At 45.2% G+C, this 24,903-nt stretch overlaps 1 protein-coding gene across 1 annotated transcript; it reads right to left on the reverse strand.

The window, feature by feature from the left end:
- Nucleotides 1-7,647: 7,647 nt before the first annotated feature.
- On the reverse strand, nucleotides 7,648-24,009 carry LOC109252917 (zinc finger protein 347-like). The gene is made up of 4 exons (XM_019425407.2): nucleotides 23,955-24,009; nucleotides 15,922-16,012; nucleotides 14,252-14,378; nucleotides 7,648-9,635 (listed from the first exon to the last, which is right to left on the reverse strand). The coding sequence occupies exons 2-4, from the start codon at nucleotides 15,934-15,936 to the stop codon at nucleotides 8,224-8,226; spliced, it is 1,554 nt and encodes a 517-aa protein (XP_019280952.2). The 5' UTR covers nucleotides 15,937-16,012; nucleotides 23,955-24,009; the 3' UTR covers nucleotides 7,648-8,223.
- Between the last annotated feature and the right edge of the window lie 894 nt (nucleotides 24,010-24,903).

Genomic DNA, 24,903 nt, shown 5'->3' on the forward strand with positions numbered 1-24,903 from the left:
CGCAGGAGTGGAAAGAGAAACCACATGCAAACTGGGCTGCAAGTGGATTCTGGCACATTTTTAGATGAGACCTAAAAAAAAAGTCATACTGTGCACAGGAAGCAGGCAAAGGAGTTCTGAGGGAGGTAGTGCCCATAGACACTGTCTCCTCAGGAGACAGATGGAAATCAAGCTTCTCTTTATGAAAGTGAAGGAAGGCCTGTTATTTTTTTTTTTTTTTTACAGTTTTTTAAAATTTTTATTTAAGTAACCTCTACACCCCAACATGGGGGTCAGACTCAGGACCCCGAGATCAAGTCTCATCCTCCTCCAACTGAGCCAGATGGGTGCCCCACAACCCGAGAAGGAAAGCTGTATGTGAATTCTGGTTCAGACTGGCCATGTAGAGAGTACATACAGGTGTGAACGAACTGAGTATTACCTTAAAACTCTGTGTGTGCAGATATGGGAAGGTCCTCGTGTGACCCCACAGTGAGGGCGAGGATTTCGTGCATCTGAACTAGCAAACACAGACTGAATTGTTCAAGACATAGTCTTTTTTTTTTTTTAAGTTTATTTATTTATTTTGAGAGAGAGCAGGGGAGGGGGGCGGGGAGAGAGAGAGAGAGAGAGAGAGAGAGAGAGAGAGAGAGAGAATCCCAAGCAGGCTCTGCACTGTCAGTGTGGAACCCGATGAGGGGCTCAAACTGACGAAACTCTGAGATCGTGACCTGAGCTGAAACCAAGAGTTGGACCCTTAACTGAGCCACCCAGGCACTCCAAAATCCATTTCTTTTCAAACTCTACACCCAGTGTGGGGCTTGAACTCATGACCCTGAGATCAAGAGTCATGTTCTTCCAACTGAGCCAGCCAGGCACCCCTCTCATTTTTTATAGTAGCTGCCCCAATAGGTGTGAGGTAGTATCTCATGGCAGGATATATATTTAAGTGCTTATTTATTTGAGAGAGAGAGAGAGAGCGTGTGCAGGGGAGGGGCAGAGATAGGGAGAGGAAAAGAGAGAGAACCCCAAGCAGGCTCCATGCTGTCACTGCAGAGCCCAACATGGGGCTTGAGCTCACGAAGCTTGAGATCATGCCCCGAACCGATATCAAGAGTTGGCCACAACCGACTGAGCCACTCAGGTGCCCCTAGTGTATCTTTAAAGAGTTTGGGAGACAGTTGGGAAATATGACAAGATAAAATCCAACTGAATATTAGGATATTTAGAAGACCGAATATTGTGTATTCAGTGGTGATCTTAGCTAGAGGAGTGAATTTGGATTCCCATGTCCTTTACTTGAGGAAATATATCCATGGTGGGATTTTCACCATTTCTACGATAGCAGAGGAGGAGAGTGGGGGAGAATAACCTGAGTCTTTTTTATGTTTATGAATCAAAAAAACAGAATAAAAAGAGGGGGGTGGACAATCCCTCAATCACATAGAACAATTAAAACATATCCCTATTGGTAACTGCTAGATTTGAGAATCCAAAAAATTTGAATGAGTTTCAATAGACAATATATCATCCCTGTGTCAAAGAAAGAAAGAAAGAAAGAAAGAAAGAAAGAAAGCAAGCTCTATGCAGAACTCTATGCCCAACAGGGGACTCAAACTCACAGCCCCAAGTTATGAGATCAAGAGTCCCATGCTCCACTGACTGAGCCAGCCAGGCGCCCCCTTAAATTTTTCCTAAATCAGCACGACTGCACATAAACTTTGTTTAAACCAAAAGCCTGATTTATGGCGCACCAAGCATACATTTTACATCTGCTTTGTAAATGAGTGGCCTAAAGCAAAACCATCTCATCCTTAACACCAATGCTCCTACTTCTTGCATTTCTTGGCGTTAAAACTCGTCATTCCTGCCTATATGCTAATCTAGAGTCTTTGGGCTTTCATAAGATGTACAAAAAAGTATATAATCCTGTAAAAACTGTTCATTGTCTACAGCACTGTCTTCCCTGTGAAGATTGTTGGTTTGGGCCAGCTGGCCTAAATTGGGCTGGAATAAATCTTTCTTTCTTATAGAGATTTTTTTTTTTTTAAATTCTAAATGTTTATTTAAATTTTTTTTTTTTTAACATTTATTTATTTTTGAGACAGAGAGAGACAGAGCATGAACGGGGGAGGGTCAGAGAGAGAGGGAGACACAGAATCTGAAACGGGCTCCAGGCTCTGAGCAGTCAGCACAGAGCCCGATGTGGGGCTCGAACTCACATACCGCGAGATCGTGACCTGAGCCGAAGTCGGACGCTTAACCAACTGAGCCACCCAGGCGCCCCTCTAAATGTTTATTTAGAGAGAGGGAGAGGGAGAGAGAGAATCCCAAACAGGCTCTGTGCTGGCAGCATGGAACCCGATGCAAGGCTCAATCTCATGGCCTTGATGTCATGAGCTGAGCCGAAATCAAGAGTCGGTTGCTTAATGGACTGAGCCACACAGGAGCCCCTCTTCTAGACTCTAAAAGGTTTATTCATTTTGCGTCAATACCACAAACTCTCAAAACTATAGGATATTTTGTAATAAGACAGATAATGTTTATCCTCTTTCAAATAATGGTATCTGGAAAACTGTACTTTCAGATTTTTAAAAATTGAACACCTAAGTAATAGTTGCTATTTATTTTGATAACTAGTTTTTGTATATGAAAAGTAAGAAAATTCCAGTTCAGACTTCTGGTATTTATTTAATGAAAAAAATCTCTGGAGGAAATAAATTAGCTGCAAATTTACATATTAAAAGTTCACTGGACTTATCAATCCTACAAGTCCAATTCAAGACTTTTGAAAAAGATACAGCGTAAGCCCAAAAAAGGGCAGAAATGAGATTTATATTGAATATAATGAAAAGTAGAATAAAACTAATGTCTTATCAAAATTGATACAGCAGGTAAATCTTTTAAAATATTGACTAAAGATAGGCACATGAACAATACTAATTAAACTATATTTATTAGTATTAGTACTTATGAATACTAATTACAGTAAGACTATTGATAAGAGATTTTCAAAACCTGTAGGAATTACTGTGAACAACTTTATCTTTACTAATTTGAGAACTGAGAAGAATAGTTTCCATGCAGATAGATCACTAAAATGGAATTAAGAATTAGAAATCAGAAAAGCATCCATAACTTGAAAACTTTGAAATATTCAACAGGACTCTGATCACCTTCCAGGAAACTTTCCCACTTTTTCAAGGTATTTATTCACAGTTCTCCTCACTTACAGACAAAACTTTTTCAGAACAGAAGAAAATATATAAAAAAAAATGTAGTATTGCTAGTATATCCTTCATCTTAGGGTATCAAAGAGAAAGCAGTTTGACTTCTGGAATGCGGTGCAAAATGAATCATTAGAATATGCACTATGACTAAAAAGGAGGTATTTATTCACAGTTCTCCTCACTTACAGACAAAACTTTTTCAGAACAGAAGAAAACATATAAAAAAAAATGTAGTATTGCTAGTATATCCTTCATCTTAGGGTATCAAAGAGAAAGCAGTTTGACTTCTGGAATGCGGTGCAAAATGAATCATTAGAATATGCACTATGACTAAAAAGGTTTTACTCTAGTAATGCCTGCATTTTAATAATACTGCGGTACTATACACCCGATGATGTGATTACGTCTCCATTATGCTAGTAACTTCAGAAAAGCACTTTAAACATTTAAACACTATTATATTTAAACTATAAATGTGTGTTAAGTACATAACATGAGGAGGAAAGTTAATCTGATCTATAGTATCCATCTACAATGAATACAGAACTTTATGTTGACAGCCAAATGTTAGAAGCATTTCTGTTATGGTCAGGAGTAAAGAATTGAGAACTGAACCCTGTATATCACCACTTCTACTCAAGATTATACTGGAATTTCGGGCACCTGGATGGCTCAGTCAGTAGAGTGACTCTTGATCTCAGCTCATGTCTTGATCTCAGGGTCATGAGTTCAAGCCCTGCATTGGGCTCACTGTTGGGCATGAAGCCTACTTAAAAAAAAAAAAAAAAAAAAAAAAAAGAATATACTGGAATTTGTAGCCATTTATAGCCAGTTGGTCAGAAGTACAAGAGGCCCAGGACTTGTGATTGGCATCTGAAGTGGGGGCAGTGTTGTGAGACCGACTCTGTGGTCTGTGGAAATTCCCAGTTGGCTTTAGAACTGAATCAATTGTAAGACACTCAGTTGGTGTCCAGAGAGCTGGAGAATTGGCTGGTGTAGGGAAAACCTCACACGTTTGGTCTCAGAAGTGCTGTGTGAAACAGCTCACCTTATTGTTGATAATTAAAATGATCTTATGTATGTTGGTAGTTAAATATACATGAAGAGAGGCACCTGGGTGGCTCAGTGGTAGAGCATGCAACTTGAACTCAGGGTGGTGAGTTCAAGCCCCATGTTGGGCATGGAGATTACTTTAAAAAAATAATGAACAAATGAACAAACATGAAGAGAGGAATAGACAGAAATGGTACCAAGGGATTTTCTGATGGTTTGTTCATTTGTCTTCATGAATTTTAATGTTTTTGTCTATCTACTTATTTATTTTGAGAGAAATAGAGACTGTAAGGGGTAGAGAGGCAGAGAGAGTCCCTCCAGCTCTGCCAGCTGCAGAGCCCGACGTGGGGCTCGAACCCACAAACCACAAAATCATGACCTGAGCCAAAACCAAGAGTTGGTCGCTTAACCAAGTGAGCCACTCAGGTGCCCCATGAATTTTAATTTTTATGTGGAGCAACCAATGGGCCCTTTAGGAGTGGAAGACTTGGTGCTACAAGGAACTCTTGAAACACAGGCTCCAGCCACAAAAACTCCACAAATCCACTTACCAACCTGTACGTCCTTTGCACCCTTTTATCTGCATCTGTGCCTGGAAATAGGCAGGAGGGCCCCCCAATGCCCAAACCCATTCTCCTCATAGCAGTTCTGAGGAAGAACGTGATGAGGCAAAGGGGAGGGGTGAGAGAGCCAGATTCCCTAAGAGGCTGTTTTAGAGGGAAGAAAAGTATCTTAATGTATTTACAGTCAACTGATGTGCAAACAAGGATGCCAACAACCCACAATGGGGAAACGAACAGTCTCCAACAAACGGTGCCGGGAAAATTGGATGTCCATCCCTATGCAGAAGTTGAAAGTGGACTTTTATCTCACATCACACTTAAAAATCAACTAAAAAATGTGTCAACAACTTAAGTGTAAAACCTGAAACCTAGAAGAAAACAGGGGAAAGCTTCTTGACATTGGCCTATGGAATGATTTTTGAGTTTGACCCCAACTTTGAGTTTGACCCCAGCATGGGGAGGCAGGAGGGAACAAAGCTAAAATGGGCAAGCGTGACCACATCAAACTACAAGGGACAAACTTCTTTCTGCACAGCAGAAGAAGCCATCAAGAGTGAAAAGACGGGGCACCTGGGTGGCTCAGTCGGTTAAGCGTCCGACTTCAGCTCAGGTCACGATCTCGCGGTCCGTGAGTTCGAGCCCCGCGTCGGGCTCTGGGCTGATGGCTCAGAGCCTGGAGCCTGCTTCCGATTCTGTGTCTCCCTCTCTCTGACCCTCCCCCGTTCATGCTCTGTCTCTCTCTGTCTCAAAAATAAATAAACATTAAAAAAAAAAAATTTTAAAAAAAGAGTGAAAAGACAATCCAAGCCATGGGAGAAAATATCTGCAAACTATGTATCTGAAAGGATGTTAATATTCAAAATATATACGGAACTCAACATACCAAGGGAAACTTCCTCAACTCAATAAAGAACAGCTACAAAATTACCGTACAGCAAACATCAATCTTAAGGGTGAAAGACTGAATAGTTCCTCCACAGACTGGAGATAAGGGGGTCCTCTGTTCCCACTGCTAGTCAACGTACTGTAAGTTATAGCCAATGAAATAAGGTAAGAAAAGTGATGTAGACCAGAAAGGAAGGTTTAATAATGTACCCATCAACAGAAGGTATTGCAGTTGCAGTAAGATGAATGCCTCCCCACACCTCTCACCACCCACCAAAAGGATAGCCCTCGTCCCTATAACCCGTGAGGGTTACATTCTATGTCAAAAGAGAGTTTGCAAAAAGAGTTTGTCCTTGTGCCCTAGTTAAGGATCCTGAGATGCAAGATGATCCTAGGTTACCTGGCAAACATGATATAATCAGGAGGGTGTGATAAGAAGGATATAAGTGGAGTTGGAGACAGAGAAGTCGTTGCTCTGATAGAAGCAGGATGGGGACAGATGTTAAGATGCTACCTTAGAGGAAGTGGGCTATGAGGCAAGGCACTTAAGCAGTCTCCAGAACTTGGAAAGTGCAAGGAAACAAATTCCTCCCTGGAATATCAAGAAGGCTAACAGTGCTGTGGATCCATTCCAGACACCTTATGTTGAGAAGTAAAAGAGAATAAATTTTATTGTTTTAACTCACTTAGTTTGGGGTAACTTTTTACAGCCACATTAGGAAGCTAGCGAAATGGTGTACACAGAAAAGCCCAAAGAGGGACTCCTGGGTGGCTCAGTTGGTTAGGCGTCTGACTTGGGCTCAGGTCATGATCTGGCGGTTTGTGAGTTCGAGTCCCACATCAGGCTCTGTGCTGACAGCTCAGACCCTGAAGCCTGCTTCAGATTCTGTGTCTCCCTCTCTCTCTGCCCCTCCCCTGGTCATGCTCTGTCTTTGTCTCAAAAATGAACAAACATTTAAAAAAAAAAAAAAAGAAAAAAGCCCAGAGAAGCTACAAATCTCTAAAGTGAGATTAGTAAATTCTTTTTTTTTTAAGTTTATTTATTTACTTTTTTAGTAATTTCTACACCCAAAGTGGGGCTCAAACTCATGCCCTGGAGATCAAGAGTTGCATGCTCTTTAACTGAGCCAGCCAGGCGCCCTGTAAGATTAGTAAATTCTAGATATTCAAGATCGACATTAAAAAAATCTACATTACTTCAATGCAGTAGCAGTTAACACATGGAAACTGAAATTAAAAATACAATTATATGTACAATTGCTCAAAAAGGAAAAAGTACAAACATACGTTAATCTAACAAAAACATTAACAGGATTTTGATGCTAAAATCTATAAAAGTTTACACAAATAGAGACCTACCACAGCCATTTACTGGAAGATACAACATAGAAATGATGTCAAATGATTACAAATTGATAGACAGGTTAATGTAAATTCTATCAAGGTATTTTCTACAATACAAACAAGATTATTCTAAAATTTATAAAGAAAGGCAAAGGAACTAGAATAGCCAGAGCATCTGAAAAAGAATAAAGTGGTCAGAATCATTCATGCAAGATTTCTAATATAGTAAAAAGTAATCAAAACTACATTGTATTCGTGGAGTGAGACACAAATAAATCAATGGAAAAGAACAGAGAACCCAGAAATGGCCCCATACAAGTACTTCCAATTGAGCTCGGACAGAGGTACCAAGGAAACTAAGAGAATTTAAAAAAAAAAAAACAAAAAAACTCCACAAAAACTTCATACCTGTACTAATATTAGCTCAAAAATGATGTAAAACAATAATACTTTAAACCAGAAAAGATTCCATAGAACATTATCCTCAGGATCCATATACCTTTGCTCTATCTCTGTGTTATCTATCTTCCCATCTGGAGTTTTAACACATTTTGACTTTATTCTGTGGTATGCTTTGAGTATTTGAAAAAAAACAATTTATCCTGTGGTGTGTACTATTTCGGTATCTCACTTTAGAGAACTTGAGATTTCATTATTTTACTCCTCATAGAAACTCTCTGGGGGCACCTGGGCGGCTCAGTCGACTGAGCGTCCGACTTCGGCTCAGGTCACGGTCTCGCGGTCCGTGGGTTCGAGCCCCACGTCGGGCTCTGGGCTGACAGCTCAGTGCCTGGAGCCTGCTTCGGATTGCGTGTCTCCCTCTCTCTCTGCCCCTCCCCCGCTCACGCTCTGTCATCAAAGACATCGAAGGCAGGATGTTTGACAAAAAGCCCTCTCAGATTCATTACATTTGTAAGGCTGCTCTCCGGTGTGGGCCCTGTGATGTTCTGTGGTTTTGATCCGTGGGTAGAAGCCTTAGCACGCACATTACATTCATGTGGTTTTATCAGAGATGTAGATCCCGATGTCTAGTGAGTTGCGAAGCCTGTGTAAGTCCTCTGCCGCACACGTTACATTTATGTGATTTCTCTCTAGTGTGGGCTCTCTGATGCCGACTCGTGCGTGAACTTCAAATCGAATGCGTTGTCACGCTCCCTACGTTCGTCAGATTACTCCCCGGTATGAATTCTCTGATGGCTGACAAGGCTTGAGTTCTGAGTGAAGACCTTGCCACAATGACTACATTTATAAGGCTTCTGTCCAGTATGGATCATCTGGTGTCTAGTGAGGTTGGAGCGCTGAATGAACGATCTGCCACACTGGTCACACTGGTAAGGTTTCTCTCCGGTATGAATTCTCCGATGACTAGGCAGGCTCGAACTCTGACTGAAGACCTTGCCGCATTCGTTACATTTGTAAGGTTTCTCTCTAGTATGGATCACCTGATGGTAAGTAAGGCTCGACAGCATAGTAAAGGCTCTGCCGCACTCGTGGCACTGGTAAGGCTTCTCTCCAGAATGAGTCCTGCGATGACGCGCCAGGTGTGAATCGTAACGGAAGACCTTCCCGCATTCGTCACACTTGTAATGTTTCTCTCCCGTGTGGATTATCTGATGCCTGGTGAGATGCGAGCTCTGATTAAAGGCTTTGCCACACTCGTTACATTTGTAGGGTTTCACACCGGTATGGATTACGTGGTGGTTAGTGAGCTGTGAGCCGTAGGTAAAGGCTTTGCCACACTCGTGGCACTTGTACGGCTTCTCTCCCGTGTGAATTCTTCGGTGACTCACCAGGCCTGAGCTCTGACTGAAGACCTTGCCACACTCATGACACCTGTAAGGCTTCTCTCCCGTATGGATCACCTGATGGCTCGTAAGACCTGAACACTCACTGAAGGCCCTGCCACACTCATTGCAGCGGTAAGGTTTCTCTCCGGTGTGAATTCTGTGATGACGTGCGAGGTGCGAGTTGCGACTGAAGACCTTCCCACACATGTCACACTTATACGGTTTCTCTCCTGTCTGGACTACCTGGCGTCCAGTGGGGTGGAGACCGGGATTCACTGCTTTGTCACACTCCTCACGTGTGTAAGGTTCTTCCCTGATGCGCGCTTTCTGGTCTCGTGTGAGTAATGAAGAACGCAAGGGATCATTCCCACGTTCATTGGAGATGTTGGTCGGGACTCTTGGAAGAACTGTGGGAAGTAGTGAAACTGAGGCACTATCGCTGACAGACCTCGCCACTTGGTGACATTCGTAGATTTTCCCTTCAGTCTGAAGTATCTGCACGCCAGCCAGACGTGACTGAAAGCTTAGTCCAGACCTGTCTTCAATCGGCTCATTTCCTGCGTCTCTTCTACCAGTCAGGTTTTCGTTGAGGGTCACGAGCACACCTTCGTAATTTCTCTCACCGTCCCTCCGCTGACACTCAGAGTCGTGAAGACTTTTCTGGATATCTCTGAAGCCACAATCTTCGGCGCCACGGCTTTCACGTCTTTCCAATATAACTGTCTGCAATACTTCCCCTGTATTACTGTTTTCTTTTGGTGGTAGTTCCTTGATCACGCATTTGGGAGAGAGAGCTACAAGATATAAAGAACCATAGGTTTCCAATTAATTACAGAAAACTCTCATATTGAAAAACGTATTACACCAAAAGTACTACATATATTGATCAGTTATGAAATGTTGCAACCATGACTTTCAATTTTTAGGAACACAAAAGGTACAGGATTCTTTAATATAAAAGGGTTAATTACATCTAATGCAAATTGATTTTAAAGCCTACTTTAAATAGTCAATGTTGGGGCACCTGGGTGGCCTAGTCGGTTAAGTGTCCGACTTCAGCTCAGGTCGTGATCTTGCAGTCCGTGGGTTTGAGCACCGCATCGGGCTCTGCGATGACAGCTCAGAGCCCGGAGCCTGCTTCGGACTCTCTGTCTCCCTCTCTCTTTGCCCCTCTTCCCACTCATGGTCTGTCTCTCTCCCTCTCTCAAAAATGAACAAACACTAAAAAAAAATTAAATAATCAATGGCAAAAAAAAAAAAAAAAAAAAAAAATCACAGTATGCAAACTTACGTCAGCCCTGAAAAGAGGGGGATTTTCTCATCATGTTCTGCAATGGCACACCATTACCTGCCAATTTTTCACAGAAAATATATGGTTGTTTCATGTTTGAAGAGGTAAAAGTACTGTCCATATTTACTGCATCTTTATTGGGCACTAATTCTAAAGCACAGCATGATATACTCTAATGGTAAATAATCCAGAACAAACTTATCTAACCAGTAATCTAAATTTTTTTTAACATTTATTTATTTTTGAGAGATGAGAGAGACAGAGCACGAGCGGGGAGGGGCAGAGAGAGAAAGAGACACAGAATCCAAAGCAGGCTCCAGGCTCCGAGCTGTCAGCACAGAGCCTGACATGGGGCTCAAACCCACGAACAGTGAGATCATGACCTGAGCCGAAGTCGGATGCTTAACCGACTGAGCCACCGAGGCGCGCTATCTAAATAAATGGCAATTTAGAATTGGAAAACTATAGTAGCACTGGGGAAATGAGGGAGACTTTAATCAATGTTATAAAAATATTTTTCTGAATACCAGTCATGTAACTGTATTCCCTCAGAATGGCCATTTTTAACAAGCAGTGTAAGTCGGCTATGCTGCACTGTGCATACCAAAAAACCATCATCTGTAAGTCATAACGACAATTAATAAAACATTCTAGTAACCTAGAGTAAAAGCAGGACTGAAGTAATAAGTAACCACAATGATACAAAATTATAGTTTGTGGAATTCTCAACAAATCTCTCGAGAGGAAAAAAAAAAAAAAAGCAAGGGCTTCTATTCCAGAACCAGCATACAATATGAAAACTGGAATTTATGTTAAGACCACTCATTTTTGAAGTATCCAGTCAGGGAAATACTTAACATAATTGGGAAAAAGAAGTCAGAAATCACAATTATGATTTTTTTTTTTAAGGTATCTCTATGCCCAACAGGGAGTTCAAACTCACAACCCCGAGATCAAGAGTCACATGCTCTACTGACTGCACCAGGCAGGCACCCCATAAATCACAATTATGAGTTTCGGCCTGCACTTATGTAACAGCTCATCAATTCCCTATCTATGTAGTATTCTTTAATTTTTTAGTTCACTGGCCACAAAGTATATGTAATAATGAGTTTGTGCGTGAAAATCTTATTAATGAAGGCCAGATCAAACAATGTTTGGACAGAATTGTAGAATAAAAACATACAAAATATAGCGCAGGCTGCATGGCCTGAATGTTTGTGTCCACCCCAATATGATGGGGTTGGAGGTGGGGTCTTTGGCAGGTAACCAGGTCATGAGGGTGCAGGGTCGCGAATGGGATCAGGGCCGTTACAAGAAGAGATATGAGAGCTTGCTGCCTTACTCTTTCCATCATGCACAGACACGGCAAGAAGGCAGTGCTCTAAACCAGAAGAAGCCTCATCAGGAACTGAACTGACTAGCACCAAGATCTTGGACTTGCCAGACTCCAGAACTGTGAGAGATAAATTTCTATTAGTTAAGCCATCTGGTTTTGGTACTTGCTACGGCAGGCTGAGCCAAGGCACAGACAAAAGACCATCTGATCGAAATCATGACAGAAGGTTGCCGTATCTTACAAAAGTCAAGGAATTTCTGAGACTTTACTATAAAACACGGAATAGCTTTACAAATCAAAACCACAATGAGATACCACCCTACACCTGTCAGAATGGCTAATATTAACAACTCAGGCAACAACAGATGTTGGCGAGGATGCAATATTTACTGCATCTTTATTGGGCACTAATTCTAAAGCATGGCATGATATACTCTAATGGTAAATAATCCAGAACAAACTTATCTAATGAGTAATCTAAATTTTTTGTAACATTTATTTATTTTTGAGAGATGAGAGAGACACAGCACGAGCGGGGAGGGGCAGAGAGAGAAAGAGACACAGAATCCAAAGCAGGCTCCAGGCTGCTGGAGCATTTTGCATTGTTGGTGGCAATGCAAGCTGGTGCAGCCACTCCGGAAAACAGTATGGTGGTTCCTCGTAAAATTAAAAATAGAACTACCCTACAACCCAGCAATTGCACTACTAGGCATTTATCCAAGGGATACAGGTGTGCTGTTTCGAAGGGACACATGCACCCCCATGTTTATAGCAGCACTATCAACAATAGCCAAAGCATGGAAAGAGCCCAAATGTCCATCGATGGATGAATGGATAAAGAAGATGTGGTGTACGTATGTATGTATACATACACACACACACACACACACACACACACACACACACACACACACTGAAGTATTACTCGGCAATCAAAAAGAATGAAATCTTGCCATTTGCAACTACGTGGATGGAACTGGAGGGTATTATGCTAAGTGAAATTAGTCAGAGAAAGACAAAAATCATATGACTTCACTCACAGGAAGACTTTAAGAGACAAAACATATGAACCTAAGGGAAGGGAAACAAAAATAATATAAAAACAGGGAGGGGGACAAAACAGAAGAGACTCATAAATATGGAGAACAAACTTGAGGGTTACGGGAGGCACTGTGGGAGAGGAGATGGGATAAATGGGTAAGGGGCATTAAGGAATGTACTCCTGAAATCATTGTTTCACTATATGCTAACTAATTTGGATGTAAATTTTAAAAAATTAAAAATAAAATTAAAAAAAAATAAAACACGGACTATCTTAAGCCTTCTAATAGCGCTGACATGGCTAAAAGCCTTGAAGTACATCACCACCACTTTTTAAATAGGGACAGTAGGCACATGGGGTTTGTGTTTCTAACCCTTATTCATAGAGAAAGTAAGTATGAGAAAGAGGGTTTGACCTGGGCCTGCGGGTTCAGACAAAGTGTGCTCATGCATAAACGCCTGCAAATCACAGTCAAGATCGGGAGCTTCGACATAAATACGTTGAGGGAGACACCAGAGCTGTGTTGTGCTAACAGTGTTACCCAGCCACCCTGAGTACCCTGTCACCCCCGCAATAAGGATTTCTGTAGTGTCCTGAAACAGCGATACAGTGGATAAGCAGGGATCTTTCTTAACGTGGGAAGTAGTGTGGCTGGTGAGGGGGGCCTGCGGGAATCAGGGCGTTCAAGTTCTACACAATTCATAAGCTAGTAAGGAACGGTGTGGTCCATCCAGATGGAGGTACCGTGTGAGGGAAGGTCAGAAAGAAGGAAGGTCAGGAGCGGAGGGCAGGAGGTAATGAGCACATGAGAGAAGTGATGGTATTTGCCAATCTACGGAGGGGTAAATGTGCCAGGGCAGTCAGAATTCCAACCTTGGGAAAAAAGAAGGGACTGACGTGGCAAACACCATCATGCTGTCCCACGATGGAATTATAGGAATTAACTATAGGAATTACAGTGTGGGTGTGTGGCCAAAATGTAAGACAGGTAATAGGGAGGGAGTGTGGAGACCAGGCAAGAAGCCATGCTTAGAAAACAGAGTAGGATGGGTGGCTGCTGAGGGGGAGGCATAGGGGACACGGGGTAAGTTGGTAAAAGGGGACAAAATTTCAGCCACGTGCTGAACAAGGTCCGCAGAGCTAACGTACAACATGGTGACTACAGTTGGTAATATCGTATCATTGAAATTTGCTAAGAGAATAGAACTTAAGTGTCCTCACCAAAAAATTTTTTAAAAAGTAAATATGTGACGTAACGTGTGTTAATTAACTTGATTATGGAAATCCTTTCACAATGTATATGTACGTCAAATCACTACAGTGTACCCTTTCAATATATTACAATTTTCTTTGCCAGTTATACCTCAGTAGAGCTAAAAAACAAAAAATTCATCCTCTGACTGCCTCCTCTGAATACTTACAGAACAGTTTACACGAGGATCTCGCTCTCTTGTAAGAACCAGTGAATCAACAGCACAGGGGGAGAAAAAAAAAAGGAATTGGGTATTTTAAGCTTTTCATAAGGTTTTATGCATACTTAAGTTCTGGCAGCATGCCTGATTAAGTGTGCAAATCATCTGACAAAAGTGTAAGTGTCAAGTCCAGATACCACGTTATGAGGCTTTTCGTATCTGAGGCAACAGGACTTCAATCTCAGTCAAGTAAGACAGGGACTCCAAGGAGGAGAATGCAGACACCCAAGGGCAGATCTCCACTTCTGGAGGGAAGTTTTCCTCACCCAGGGAGACCAGGTTCCTGTAGTTCTCCAGCATCACGTCCCTGTACAAGGCCCTCTGAGCGGGGTCCAGGCACTCCCACTCCTCCTGAGAGAACTCTATGGCCACATCCCTGAAGGTCAACCATCCCTGAAACGAGAACACATTTCACCAAGGAGCTACGGGGAGAGTTATCCGCACACAAAACAGGAAGACGAGAAACGTGTAAGGATCAATTCAGATGAAGTAGGTTTTCTTACAGATCTATGTAAGGTATTTCTGAGCAAGTTATGTGTCCCCAATTTTGGCTTATTACACGTTCCCATAAGAGGTTAGGATGGCCTCTAAATCAATATGGCTTTTTTCATTTTTGTGGACAATATAAGAAATATAAAAACAGAAAATCAGGGGTGCCCGTTGGGAGCATGTGACTCTTGATCTTGGGGTTGTGAGTTTGAGCCCCACGTTGGGTGCAGAGATTACTAAAAAAAATAATAATAATATTATTAATAATAATAAACTTAAAAAAAAAATAGGGCGCCTGGGTGGCTCAGTTGGTTAAACACCCGGCTTCAGCTCAGGTCATGATCTTGTAGTTCATGAGTTCGAACCCCACGTCGGGCTATGTGCTGACAGCTCAGAGCCTGGAGCCTCCTTTGGATTCTGTGTCTCCCTCTCTGTTCCTCCCCCATTTGTGCCCGCTCTCTCTCTCTCTCTCTCTCTCAAAAATAAATAAAGATTAAAAAATTTTTTTAAAAAATAGAAAATCAATATAAGGTTATCTAGAAGTGTTATCCATCATGTTGTGATATCTATCAATGTCACAATGAGTGATATTCAATATCTAGATGAGCAAAGGCATGAGTGTTATCTTCAGAGAAGACAATACCCATGATGGCTTTAGAGGAAGGCCACGGTGAGTAAAGGCTCTTGAAGACTTCCCACGTGCTAGCCATCATGCTAAATGCTTTCCACGCACTAACTCCCATTGACATCGACATCACTCATCATAGACAGATCTGTTCCCATCTTACCGAGGAGACAACTGTGTCACACACATTCCCCGAAGCCTGCCCAAGGTCAAATGCTCTAAGAAATGGCAGAAAAAGCTCCAGAACCCAGACATTTAGGCTTTGGAACTGAACCTAAACAACGAAACATATATACCAGATAGCATGAAAAGAATGTTGAGAGAGGGATTCCTGAAACAATTAGAGACAAGTTTAAGGCTAACAGCATGGTCATTGTATCTGTGCATGCACACGCACACGCACATAAATATCACTCTTGTGCTATTTAACTCATTAATGTGATAGTGTAGAAAACATGTAAAGCCATGCAAATACTTAAGATTTAACTTCAAAAATTAATAAACTTATTTATGAAGTAACGATAATGTCTGTAAATACTACAGGCTTGTGCATCCCTGCACACACACACACACACACACACACACACACATTCAAATTTACTGAAGTAAGAGGAGTTGACTCTCCACGACACAAAGGGCCCTCCTCATAGGCTCCGGTCCCTGGGTCATGATGAGCTGGAATCTAAGTGCAGAGGAGAGGGACGGGGGTGGGAAGGTCTGGGGGAGTGTGGACAAACACTTCAGACTCAGACAAGGTTAGCAAGTTCAAGAAGGGCCTTGCAGGAATGAGAGACAGGAAATCGACCCAGGATATGACTTCACCTGATAGACGGCCATTCCCGACTCCTTTCCTTTGCTCTTCCTCCCTTTCCAGGATTCTTCCTCAGGCAGGATCAGGCTTGGGAATTCAATCCTAAGTGTCAACAAAACGCAGCTTAATGCTTTGAGTCAGTCTGGGTCCTTCCCGTCCTGCAGCCTCACACGGGAAGGCCTCTCCGTGTGAAAACACAGGGGGTGCCCCGGGACAGTGGACTCCTCCAGAGGCCAGCAAGTGACCTTCCCACCCTTCTTCTTCAGAACCGGCTCCCGCCCTGGTGAAGCCCCCGCACACCGCATCAGTGGGGACCTGGGCGGGACCTGACCCTCCCCTGCAGGTCACAGGCCTGCCCCGATCACACCCCACGCAGAGCCGGGCCCCCTCACCTCTCCCTGGGTCAGGGGCGGATGTCAGCCTCAGACAGGGAGCACCACAGCCTTGGTGCTCAGCGCTGGAGACACATCAGAAACCCCCCAGGCACTTTAACTAGGACTGAGATCAGGCCCTGTCTCCCCTTGGCCATTTGAAGGGACTCTCTGGGAGGGGGTCTGAGAGGCTCCACTGAGAAGGTGGCATCAGAACGAGGACCCAGAGGAGGGAGCTTGTTTGCCACCCCCCTCTGAGGGGCCACACAGTACCAGGCAGAGGGACAGGCCCCGGGAGGCCCTCAGGCAGGAGCAAGCCTGGCCCCAGGAGAGGGGAAGAGGCCTGCGTGGCAGCAGTGGGGTGAGGAGACCAGCAGGGGAGGAGGACAGACAGGCACCTGGGGAGGCAGATCCGGAAGGGCGTGTCTTCCAACATTTGCCCCCCATGTCTTGAAAGAAACGATATGTTCCTCCTCTCATTTGAAGCAAACATCAGATTTTTTTCATCATACACATTCAAATATTTACAAATAATGTAGTATCTCATATTTAGAATTATGCCAAGCTGTTCACTAAGCCCCAGGAAGTAGAGGGTTGCCCTTAACCAAAATGTGGAGGGTGCAGGGGGAGGGTGACTGGGGGAGGTCGAGTCAGTTCTGGACAAGTTAAGATGGATGTGCCCCAGACGTCCTAGCAGAGATGTCGAGGCAGCTGGACACGGGACGGAGTCCAGGGCAGAAGTCTGGTGGAAGCGGAAACCAGGAGACATGCAGGTGGTGCTGAGAACCGGAGATGAAGTGATAAGGAAAGGCAGGGGTGTAGCCAGAGAGAAGAGGTTCAAGGACTCAGCTGCGGGGTGCCCCGCACTCGGAGACCAGGGAGTTCAGCAGACACCAGCAGGGAAGCTAAGAGGTGACCAGTGATCGGGGAAACCAACAGGTAAATAGGGTAGTAAAGCTTAGCGAGATGTCCTCAAACTAAGAAAAAAAAGCGTGTCGAGGAAGAGGGAGTGGTCACATGTGCCACCTGCCCCTGACAGGAAAAGCAAAATAAAGACAGGACATTCAATCCTGGACTGAGAAATGGGGTCGCTGTGGCTCTGAAAGACAAAGTCTCAGGGGCACGGTAGCTGTTGAAAGCTTGACCAGATGGGGTTCACGAGACGAGTGGAGACCAGATTTGAAGACAGTGGAAGCAGGCTTTTAGGGTCTTGTGTCCTGAAAGGGAGCACGGGGTGGGATGCGCATTAAGGAGGCCACTTGTGCTGAGCACTGGGTGTCGTATGTAGGTGATGAATCACTGCATTCTGCTCCTGAAACTAATATTACGCTGTATGTTGAAAACTAGAATTTAAATAAAAACTTGAAACATGAAAAAAAAAATGAAAGGGAGTAAGGAAGAGAAGGGCTTACCAGAGGGGAAATTAGTTAATAGAGAACGTTTTGTTATTTAAAACAATTTTTTTAAGTCTATTTGAAGGGAGGGAGGGAGGGAGAACGAGCGAGAGAGAGCACATGAGCAGGGAGGGGCTGGGAGAGAGGAAGAGAAAGAGAAGCCCAAGAAGGTTCTGTACGCTCAGTGCAGACCCCAATGTGGGGCTCGAACTCACAAGTCATGAGATCACGACCTAAGCCGAAGTTGGACGCTCAACCGACTGAGCCACCCAGACGCCCTGAGAATGTTTGGGTTTAAAGATTCAACGAAGACAGTGAATAAGCGGCTTTGGGGGGGAGGCGTGCACGTGCGTGTGGAAGACGGGCGAAACCACCATCTGCGTGTGCTGACTGAAATTATTTCCTGCCGCGTACAAACTCGAGATGGAGTGGAGGAAGGATCCCATCCGGTCCCGAGGCAGTGGGTGGGGCTGGCGACCCGGGAACAGTCTCTGGCTCAGCAACACACAAAACGACGGTGGTGCAACCTCTCGCATGGCCTTCATTTGGGGGCACTGAAATGCGCAGGGGTACTGTTTGCCCTCGGAACAGTCTTCATCGTGAGGGACAGAGCAGCTGACCAGGTGCAGGGGAGGCACAGAAAGCCAAATCCAGTGCGCCTGGCTGGCTCAGTCAGTAGAACGTGCGACTCCTGATCTTGGTTGGGGTCGTGAGTTCGAGCCTCACATTGGGTGTCGAGATTAAAGAAAAAAAGAGTCAAGAGTCCTTCACTCAGACCACTCTCCTACCTGTCAACAGATGTCTACAAGGATGCATGAGCCCCCAATATCTTCTTAAACATTCAAAACTCTCACTTAGATCTTCCAAAATGCATCTGAATCCTTCTTGACTTGCAACACAGAATAATCCAGAAGGTTCTCTGAGACCTTCCCTCCAAATCCTCCGTGTCAGACGATGATTCTTGCACAGACTCCACACAGGTTACTGTGTGGAACAGATTCCCAGACTCCCCCCAACCCGTAGGACCGAGGCACCATCCAGCTGCGGCCAGAGCTCCCTGTGGCTCGAACAACATCACAGGGGAATGTGCCTCTGCCTAATCCCTCTCCTTTTCGTGTCTCCTCAAGTGTCATCAAGTTTCCCAATTAAACCCCAGCTGGCAAATCTCAGCCTCAGCATCTGGGTCCGGGGGAACCTGGGCCACGACAACGGCTCCGCAAACGGACCCATGCAGCCCCACAACCACCCACAAACCACTTCCCGGTGTTCCCGCAGGAACCGAGACACCCCTTCCCAACAGGTCCACACACCCCTCACCCCACAGCCATGCCCGGGACACGCGCACACACCGTTCCCTGGGCCATCTGGGGGCCCACACTTGCTTCCGCTTCCCTCCCGCACACCCCTCTCGCCTCACTTCCATTTTCCCCATCTTCCCACCTCTCCTCGACATGCGGCTGAGCAAACTGGGCCAAGAGGCATGGGCACCACACCAGTAACGGACACGAGTGCAGAGTGAAGGATACCGGGTCTTCAGTATGGACACCAACGAGGTGGCCCCGCCAGGGAACACTTGTGAGCAAGTGGGGACAACAGGGAGTCCAGCTGAAAAACAGTCAAAGGTTGTCCAGATCCAGTGTGGTGGGACGTGAGAGACAGAGAGGCCCCAGATCTCTTCCCAGAGGCCACCAGGTCTCCCCTCCCCACTCACAGCAAGTTGCAAGAACCTCTAGTTCTTCGTGGTGCCTATTTTATGTCCCTTGAGGCTCCTGACCTCGTCCTCACCCTCCTGAAGGGAAACTGAGACTCTTGACTCTGAGCAGATAACTGCTGGAAGCCAAGCCCCCGCCCAGGATGCAGCCGGTCCCTGGTGACATGCACAGCCCGGGCCACCTGAGAGCTGGTGAAGGGCAGTGACGCAGCAGGTGAACACGTGGGGACCCCTGGTCTGTAGGGCCTTCCAGGCCCCGGTATGTCCTTCTGCTCTTGAGTAAATAAGCAGCCACAGGAGATTTCGATCCATTAACTGAAATTCCCAGAACAAATACTGGCATGAGCATCACCACCTGCCCGGCCTCCTTGGTCTTCCCCGAGGACTACTCAGCTCTACCACAGGCCCGGCAGCTCAACCCAAGCCCAAAGTGAGGTGCAGCCGCCAGCCTGGGAAGGAGGGACTTCGTGCTCCCTCCAGCTGAGACAAAACAGGAAAGACTCAATGGAGACGATTCAACCTGCATAACACGACAGATGGCTGGGGAAGGGCACTTGAAGTGTCGGGCTGGAGAGCCTGGAGAGACATCTCTGAGCCTAAACCTGAAGGAGAAAGGGCCAGAGCTGACATGGTTTAGGGACATCAGGTCAGAGCAGGGACGAGGACCTGTGACAGAAAAGGCTGGTGTTTGGGAACAGAGAAAAGGTGATCGTGACTGGGGCACAGCGAACTGTGAGGAGAGGGTAAGGTCCCAGGACGAGGCTGGAGACACTGGCAGGGCCTGACGATTCGGGCTGTGCAGCCACAGTGAGTCTGTATTCTGTCCTGGTGACGATGGAGCCAGCAGAGGGTTCAATGCCAGGGAGGGACATACTCTGCCGAGAGAGTCACGCCTGCTGCAGAGAGAGGGGTGACTGTGACTCAGAGTCTGTGTCTCTGCCTCCATCCTAGTGTTCTGTGTTTCATTTTTGGAGGACTGGGACCCATTTACAATTCTACTGACATCTGGGCACTCTGTCCAAGAACTGCCACACGAGATATGCATTGTATTCTGCCAATGAAGTCAGGGCTCAGTGTTGCTCAAATCCAGTGTCTGTCTAGTCCGTCATCTCCATGTTGAGCTGGGCTCACTGAGGCCCACAAGGGAGTCATTTCACCAAGTTATCCTGAGAAGGTCTGCATTGAGTAAGCAAAACTGGGTATAACTGAATTCTGATAGGGTGGCCTGAATGGCCCAGTGGGCAGAGTTTGCCCACATCACTCTTCTCTCTTAAAAATTCCAGGACCATCTTTCACATGTCCGGGCTAAGGAAACTTCCATTTCTTTTCTTTTCCTTTATTTTTTTCTTTTTAAATAATCTCTAAGCCCAGTGTTAGGCTTGAACTCATGACCCTGAGATCAAGAGTCGCACGCTAGGGGCACTTGTGTGGTTCAGTTGGTTAAGTGTCTGACTTCAACTCAGGTCATGATCTCAACGTTCGTAAGTTCGAGCCCTGTGTCGGGGCTCTGTGCTGACAGCTCAGAGCCTGGAGCCTGCTTATGTGTCTCCCTCTCTCTCTGCCTCTCGCCTGCTCGTGCTGTCTCTTTTGGTCTCTCAAAAATGAATAAAAACATTTAAAGAAAAATTAAGAAGAGTCACACGCTCTACCAAATGAGCCAGCCAGGCGCCCTTAGGAAACTTTTATCTCAAGGTATAATCGCTGTGTGCTCAGGCACTAAACTCCCTTTATCCAGAACATCACACTAAAACATTTACAAAATTCAGAATTTTGAACACATAATGAATTGCTGCTGTAAACACTGCAAGGCGGCCACCTATAGAAACAAGACACGAATTTCCTCATCAGGAACAGATGGGCTCTGTTAGGTGACATTTCCAAGTAAATCAGCCCATTCTTCAATATTTGCAAAAAGCAGGCAAGAGGAACTTGAGGGGAATATCTATTCGGTAGCTCATGGCCCACTGTTTCAAAAGATCACATAAAAGGTAAGAAAACTGAGTATTAAAGTGACAGCTTAAACCAGGTTTCGACTTACATAAGAGATTACTGACATGTTTACGAAGTACACACTGGAACAGTCTAAAATTATACTAGATACTAAAGGAAGTTCTCAATATACATGACAAAGAGAGAGCTTACAGACCTGTCTGAACCAAACAGAATAAACTTAAAAAAGAAAAGTTAAAAAAACATTTTTTTTAAACAATGAAGTATGAGACCAAAATTTTTAAAAATGGCAAGGTCATGCTTAGAAAAGAATGCCAGAAACTGTTTATAGGATGCTTTCAAAGCTCACTTCAGAAGTTAATTATTTATAGGAAAGTATAAAGATGTATTTCAAGCTTCAAAAAGGAAAATGATGTAAATATAAGCGAATCAGGAAGAAAAAAGTAAAATCCATTACAAAGAAGCAACAGTTTTCAGTTTTCATGTTCCATAAAAAGGCAGCGTGTCATGAGGGCCATTTCTTGCCCCACTTCTATCCTTGGAGCCCAGACAAAGGGAAGAGGGTGACCCATGACTGAGTGAAGTCTCTGCCTTCCTGGCTGAACAGGGATTGCAAATGGAAGGTATATTCTGAAGCAAATAATTATAAGATGCACAGGCTTTTTAGAAAGGAGTTTTGCAATCCTCACCCTTATCTGCATAATTTATTCTAATTTTAAGTGTATTATATTATAAAGCCATATGTAACGTAACATACTTCATCATCCATATCCAACCAATTCACCATTCATCTGGATTACTTTGCTCACTACTGTCTTTCCTTCTCTCAATATTTATCTCTCCCCCAACCCCTTTTCTTTTTTTTTTTTTGGTTTGCTTTTCCATTTTCCCCTTGGGTTTCTGCGCCATTCTGTTCCCCTCTCCTGTCCTGCCGTTTCTCTCCTCTGGGTTTCTTCTTGCACACTTGTTCTGACCCATTCTGTAACCTGTTCCCCTTCTTGTTGCTTTCTCCCCAACCTTTCTGATTGTCCCCAATGTTCATGCATTTCTCTTTCCTCCCCAGCTCCCATCTGCTCTCCCAGTTAAGTGTGCTCTTTCCCTGCTACTCTCCCTCTGTCCCCACTCTCTGGCACCCCCAGCTTGCTGGGCTCCCTCCAGGCTGTTTCTCCCTCCGTTCCTCTGGTCTCCTCCCATTGGCCCCTTCTTTCCTCTCAGCACCACATCGCGCAGGCTGCCAGGACTCCAACTCTTTCAACCTCTCCCTAGGCTCCAAGTGAAGTGCCTTCCCCTTTGTTACCCACGCTCCTGTTGCCCCTCTCTACATTTTGCTCCCCATCATCCCTCTGGAGATTTTCTTTTTACTCTAAATTTCTCAACCTTCTTTTCTCCCACTGCTGCAACTTTGCCATCTGCTTCTGGTTCTCCCTCATTCATTTTTCTGTAATTCTCTCGGTAGGTCTTGTGAAAATAAATAAGGAAACCTCATTTAAAGTGGAGGAGGGAAACCCTGAAGTGGGAGCTCTCTGGCAAGTACCACTCCCTGTAGCCTGCTTAACCAGCAGGAAGAACGAACAGAAGAATTACTTTAACAAGGGAGGTCCTTTTTCACATGGGAATTTCATCTCCTGCTTGTAAGAAAATAAAGGAAGATCCCTTCCTGCCCCACCAACAGACGCAATGACCACCACCTGCAGCCACTGAAAAACCGCCACAACCTTCAACTCTTGTTCTTCTCCAATGAACTTCCGTTTAAAACTCCCCCCGGGGGCGCCTGGGTGGCTCAGTCAATTAAGCCTCCGACTCCTTGATTTCAGCTCAGGTCATGATCTCGCAGTTCCTAAGTGTGAGCCCTTCATCAGGCTCTGTGCTGACAACAGGGAGCCCGCTTGGGATTCTCGGTCTCCCTCTCTGCTCGTCCCCCGCTCGTGCTCTCGCGCACGCGCTCTCTCTTTAAAAAAATAAATAAAAAACAAAAAACCCTCCCCAATTTCCTCCTAAAAATTAGAGCTGACCTTCCCTTTCTCTCCCAACTTGCCAATAATTCACCACTCCATGCATGTCCCGAACTGCAATTCCTCTGCTTCTTCCAGAATAAAATCATTTTGCTGGTAAAATAACTGACTTTTGTTTTTAAGATGGGCAGTCCCTCTCCTCCGGATTCCTCTCACCCAGGAGTGGGGTGTAACTGGATGCCCACCTCCCACAAAAGCACATTATCCAGTGCCGGGTGCACGGTCCGTCTCAAGACAGGCCCTTTCTAGTCCTCCCCAGCACAAGGTGAGGCCTGGGGAACTAAGAGGAGCCGGCTGAGAGAGACGCGAGGTGAGAGGAAGTGAGCGTGCCTCCGGAGAGGGCTGAGCTCTCCAGAATCTCAGGGCGCAGGTAAGGACCAGCCTCTCCCGAGGGGGCGGCCCGGCGCTGCCCTCTAGGGGCAGAGAGCAGCGAACATCCACCTCGCGAATTCCAAACAAAAAGGGAAGCCCCCGGCCTCCCACGGAGACGTCTGAATTTACTTGGACTGGAGGAGGTGGTGCGGAGATTTTAGCGGCCCCCAGACCCCGGGGACAGAGGAAGGGAGACTGCGAGGCGCAAGTTTAAACAAGAAAGACGAAACTCACACTCCACAGACTGGCCACCGCTCCACGAAACCCGCTTCCGGGTCTGCAGGCAACCGCGCGCGCGCAAAGGGAAGAGGCGGGGCCTGTGCAGGGCGCAGAGCGAAGCCCGGCTAGCGTAAGGTCGGCGGGAGCGGGAGGCGGGGTCTCAGGGGCTGGCGGTAACCATAGAGATGAGGCGCGCGGAGAGGACAGGCGTGGGCGGGGCCGACTCCAGCGCCGGATCTGGGATTCCCTCCCGGGTTTTCGGGGCTTGGGAGTGCTGGAGTCAGCCTGGTCTTTATCCTGGGAAGCGGCACTTTCTATTTCAAGTTAATGTTTCAAACAATTTTAAGGTAAAAGCTTAGAGTTTTGTGGGCGCCACTTATGTTGGAAAGTCAGATGTTTTCCTCTTCACAGCTGAAAACGATTCAAGTCAAAAGCCACGAGTCCCGCCAGAGAGGATGAAGCAACTCAGTGATCTTGGGAGCTGGGACCTCGGTGCGGGGTGGATGTGGGCGGTGGCTGGATCCTGGAACACTGTTGCAATTAAAGTTAAGTTAAACAACTGAACTGCAAATGGATGCAAACTGGAGTGTGAAATGCAGATTCTGCCTGGGCGGAATGTGCAATTTCACAAGTGCACCCAGGCCAACATTTCCGTTTATACTCCCCATTCACCTCGGAGTCAGACTCAACCCTGTGCTGTGTTCCAGAGACTTACCCAGGGACAAGACCTGAGGTGTAGGGCTTGGAGGGCTAAGGCATGTGATAATTTATTACTTTTAAAAAAGCAATAACTTTAAAACAAAGATTAAATTACATCGCTCTTTTTATACTTACTATATTGTTCCACACGAGATAATTATACTCAAATGCATTCGAGATAAACGTTGTTGACATCACAATATGGTTAAGTCAATAATTTCTAAATATAACGTAATTTCAAATTCACTTTACTATCACTCTGAAG

Source organism: Panthera pardus, unplaced genomic scaffold (assembly GCF_024362965.1).
Source record: "Panthera pardus isolate Hobbes unplaced genomic scaffold, ASM2436296v1 HiC_scaffold_18, whole genome shotgun sequence".
NCBI lineage: Eukaryota > Metazoa > Chordata > Mammalia > Carnivora > Felidae > Panthera > Panthera pardus.

Coding starts and splice junctions, on each gene's coding strand:
- LOC109252917 (XM_019425407.2), bottom strand. Junction 9,636..14,251: donor CAGGAACCTGGTCTCCCTGG/GTGAGGAAAACT, acceptor TATATCTTGTAG/CTCTCTCTCCCAAATGCGTG.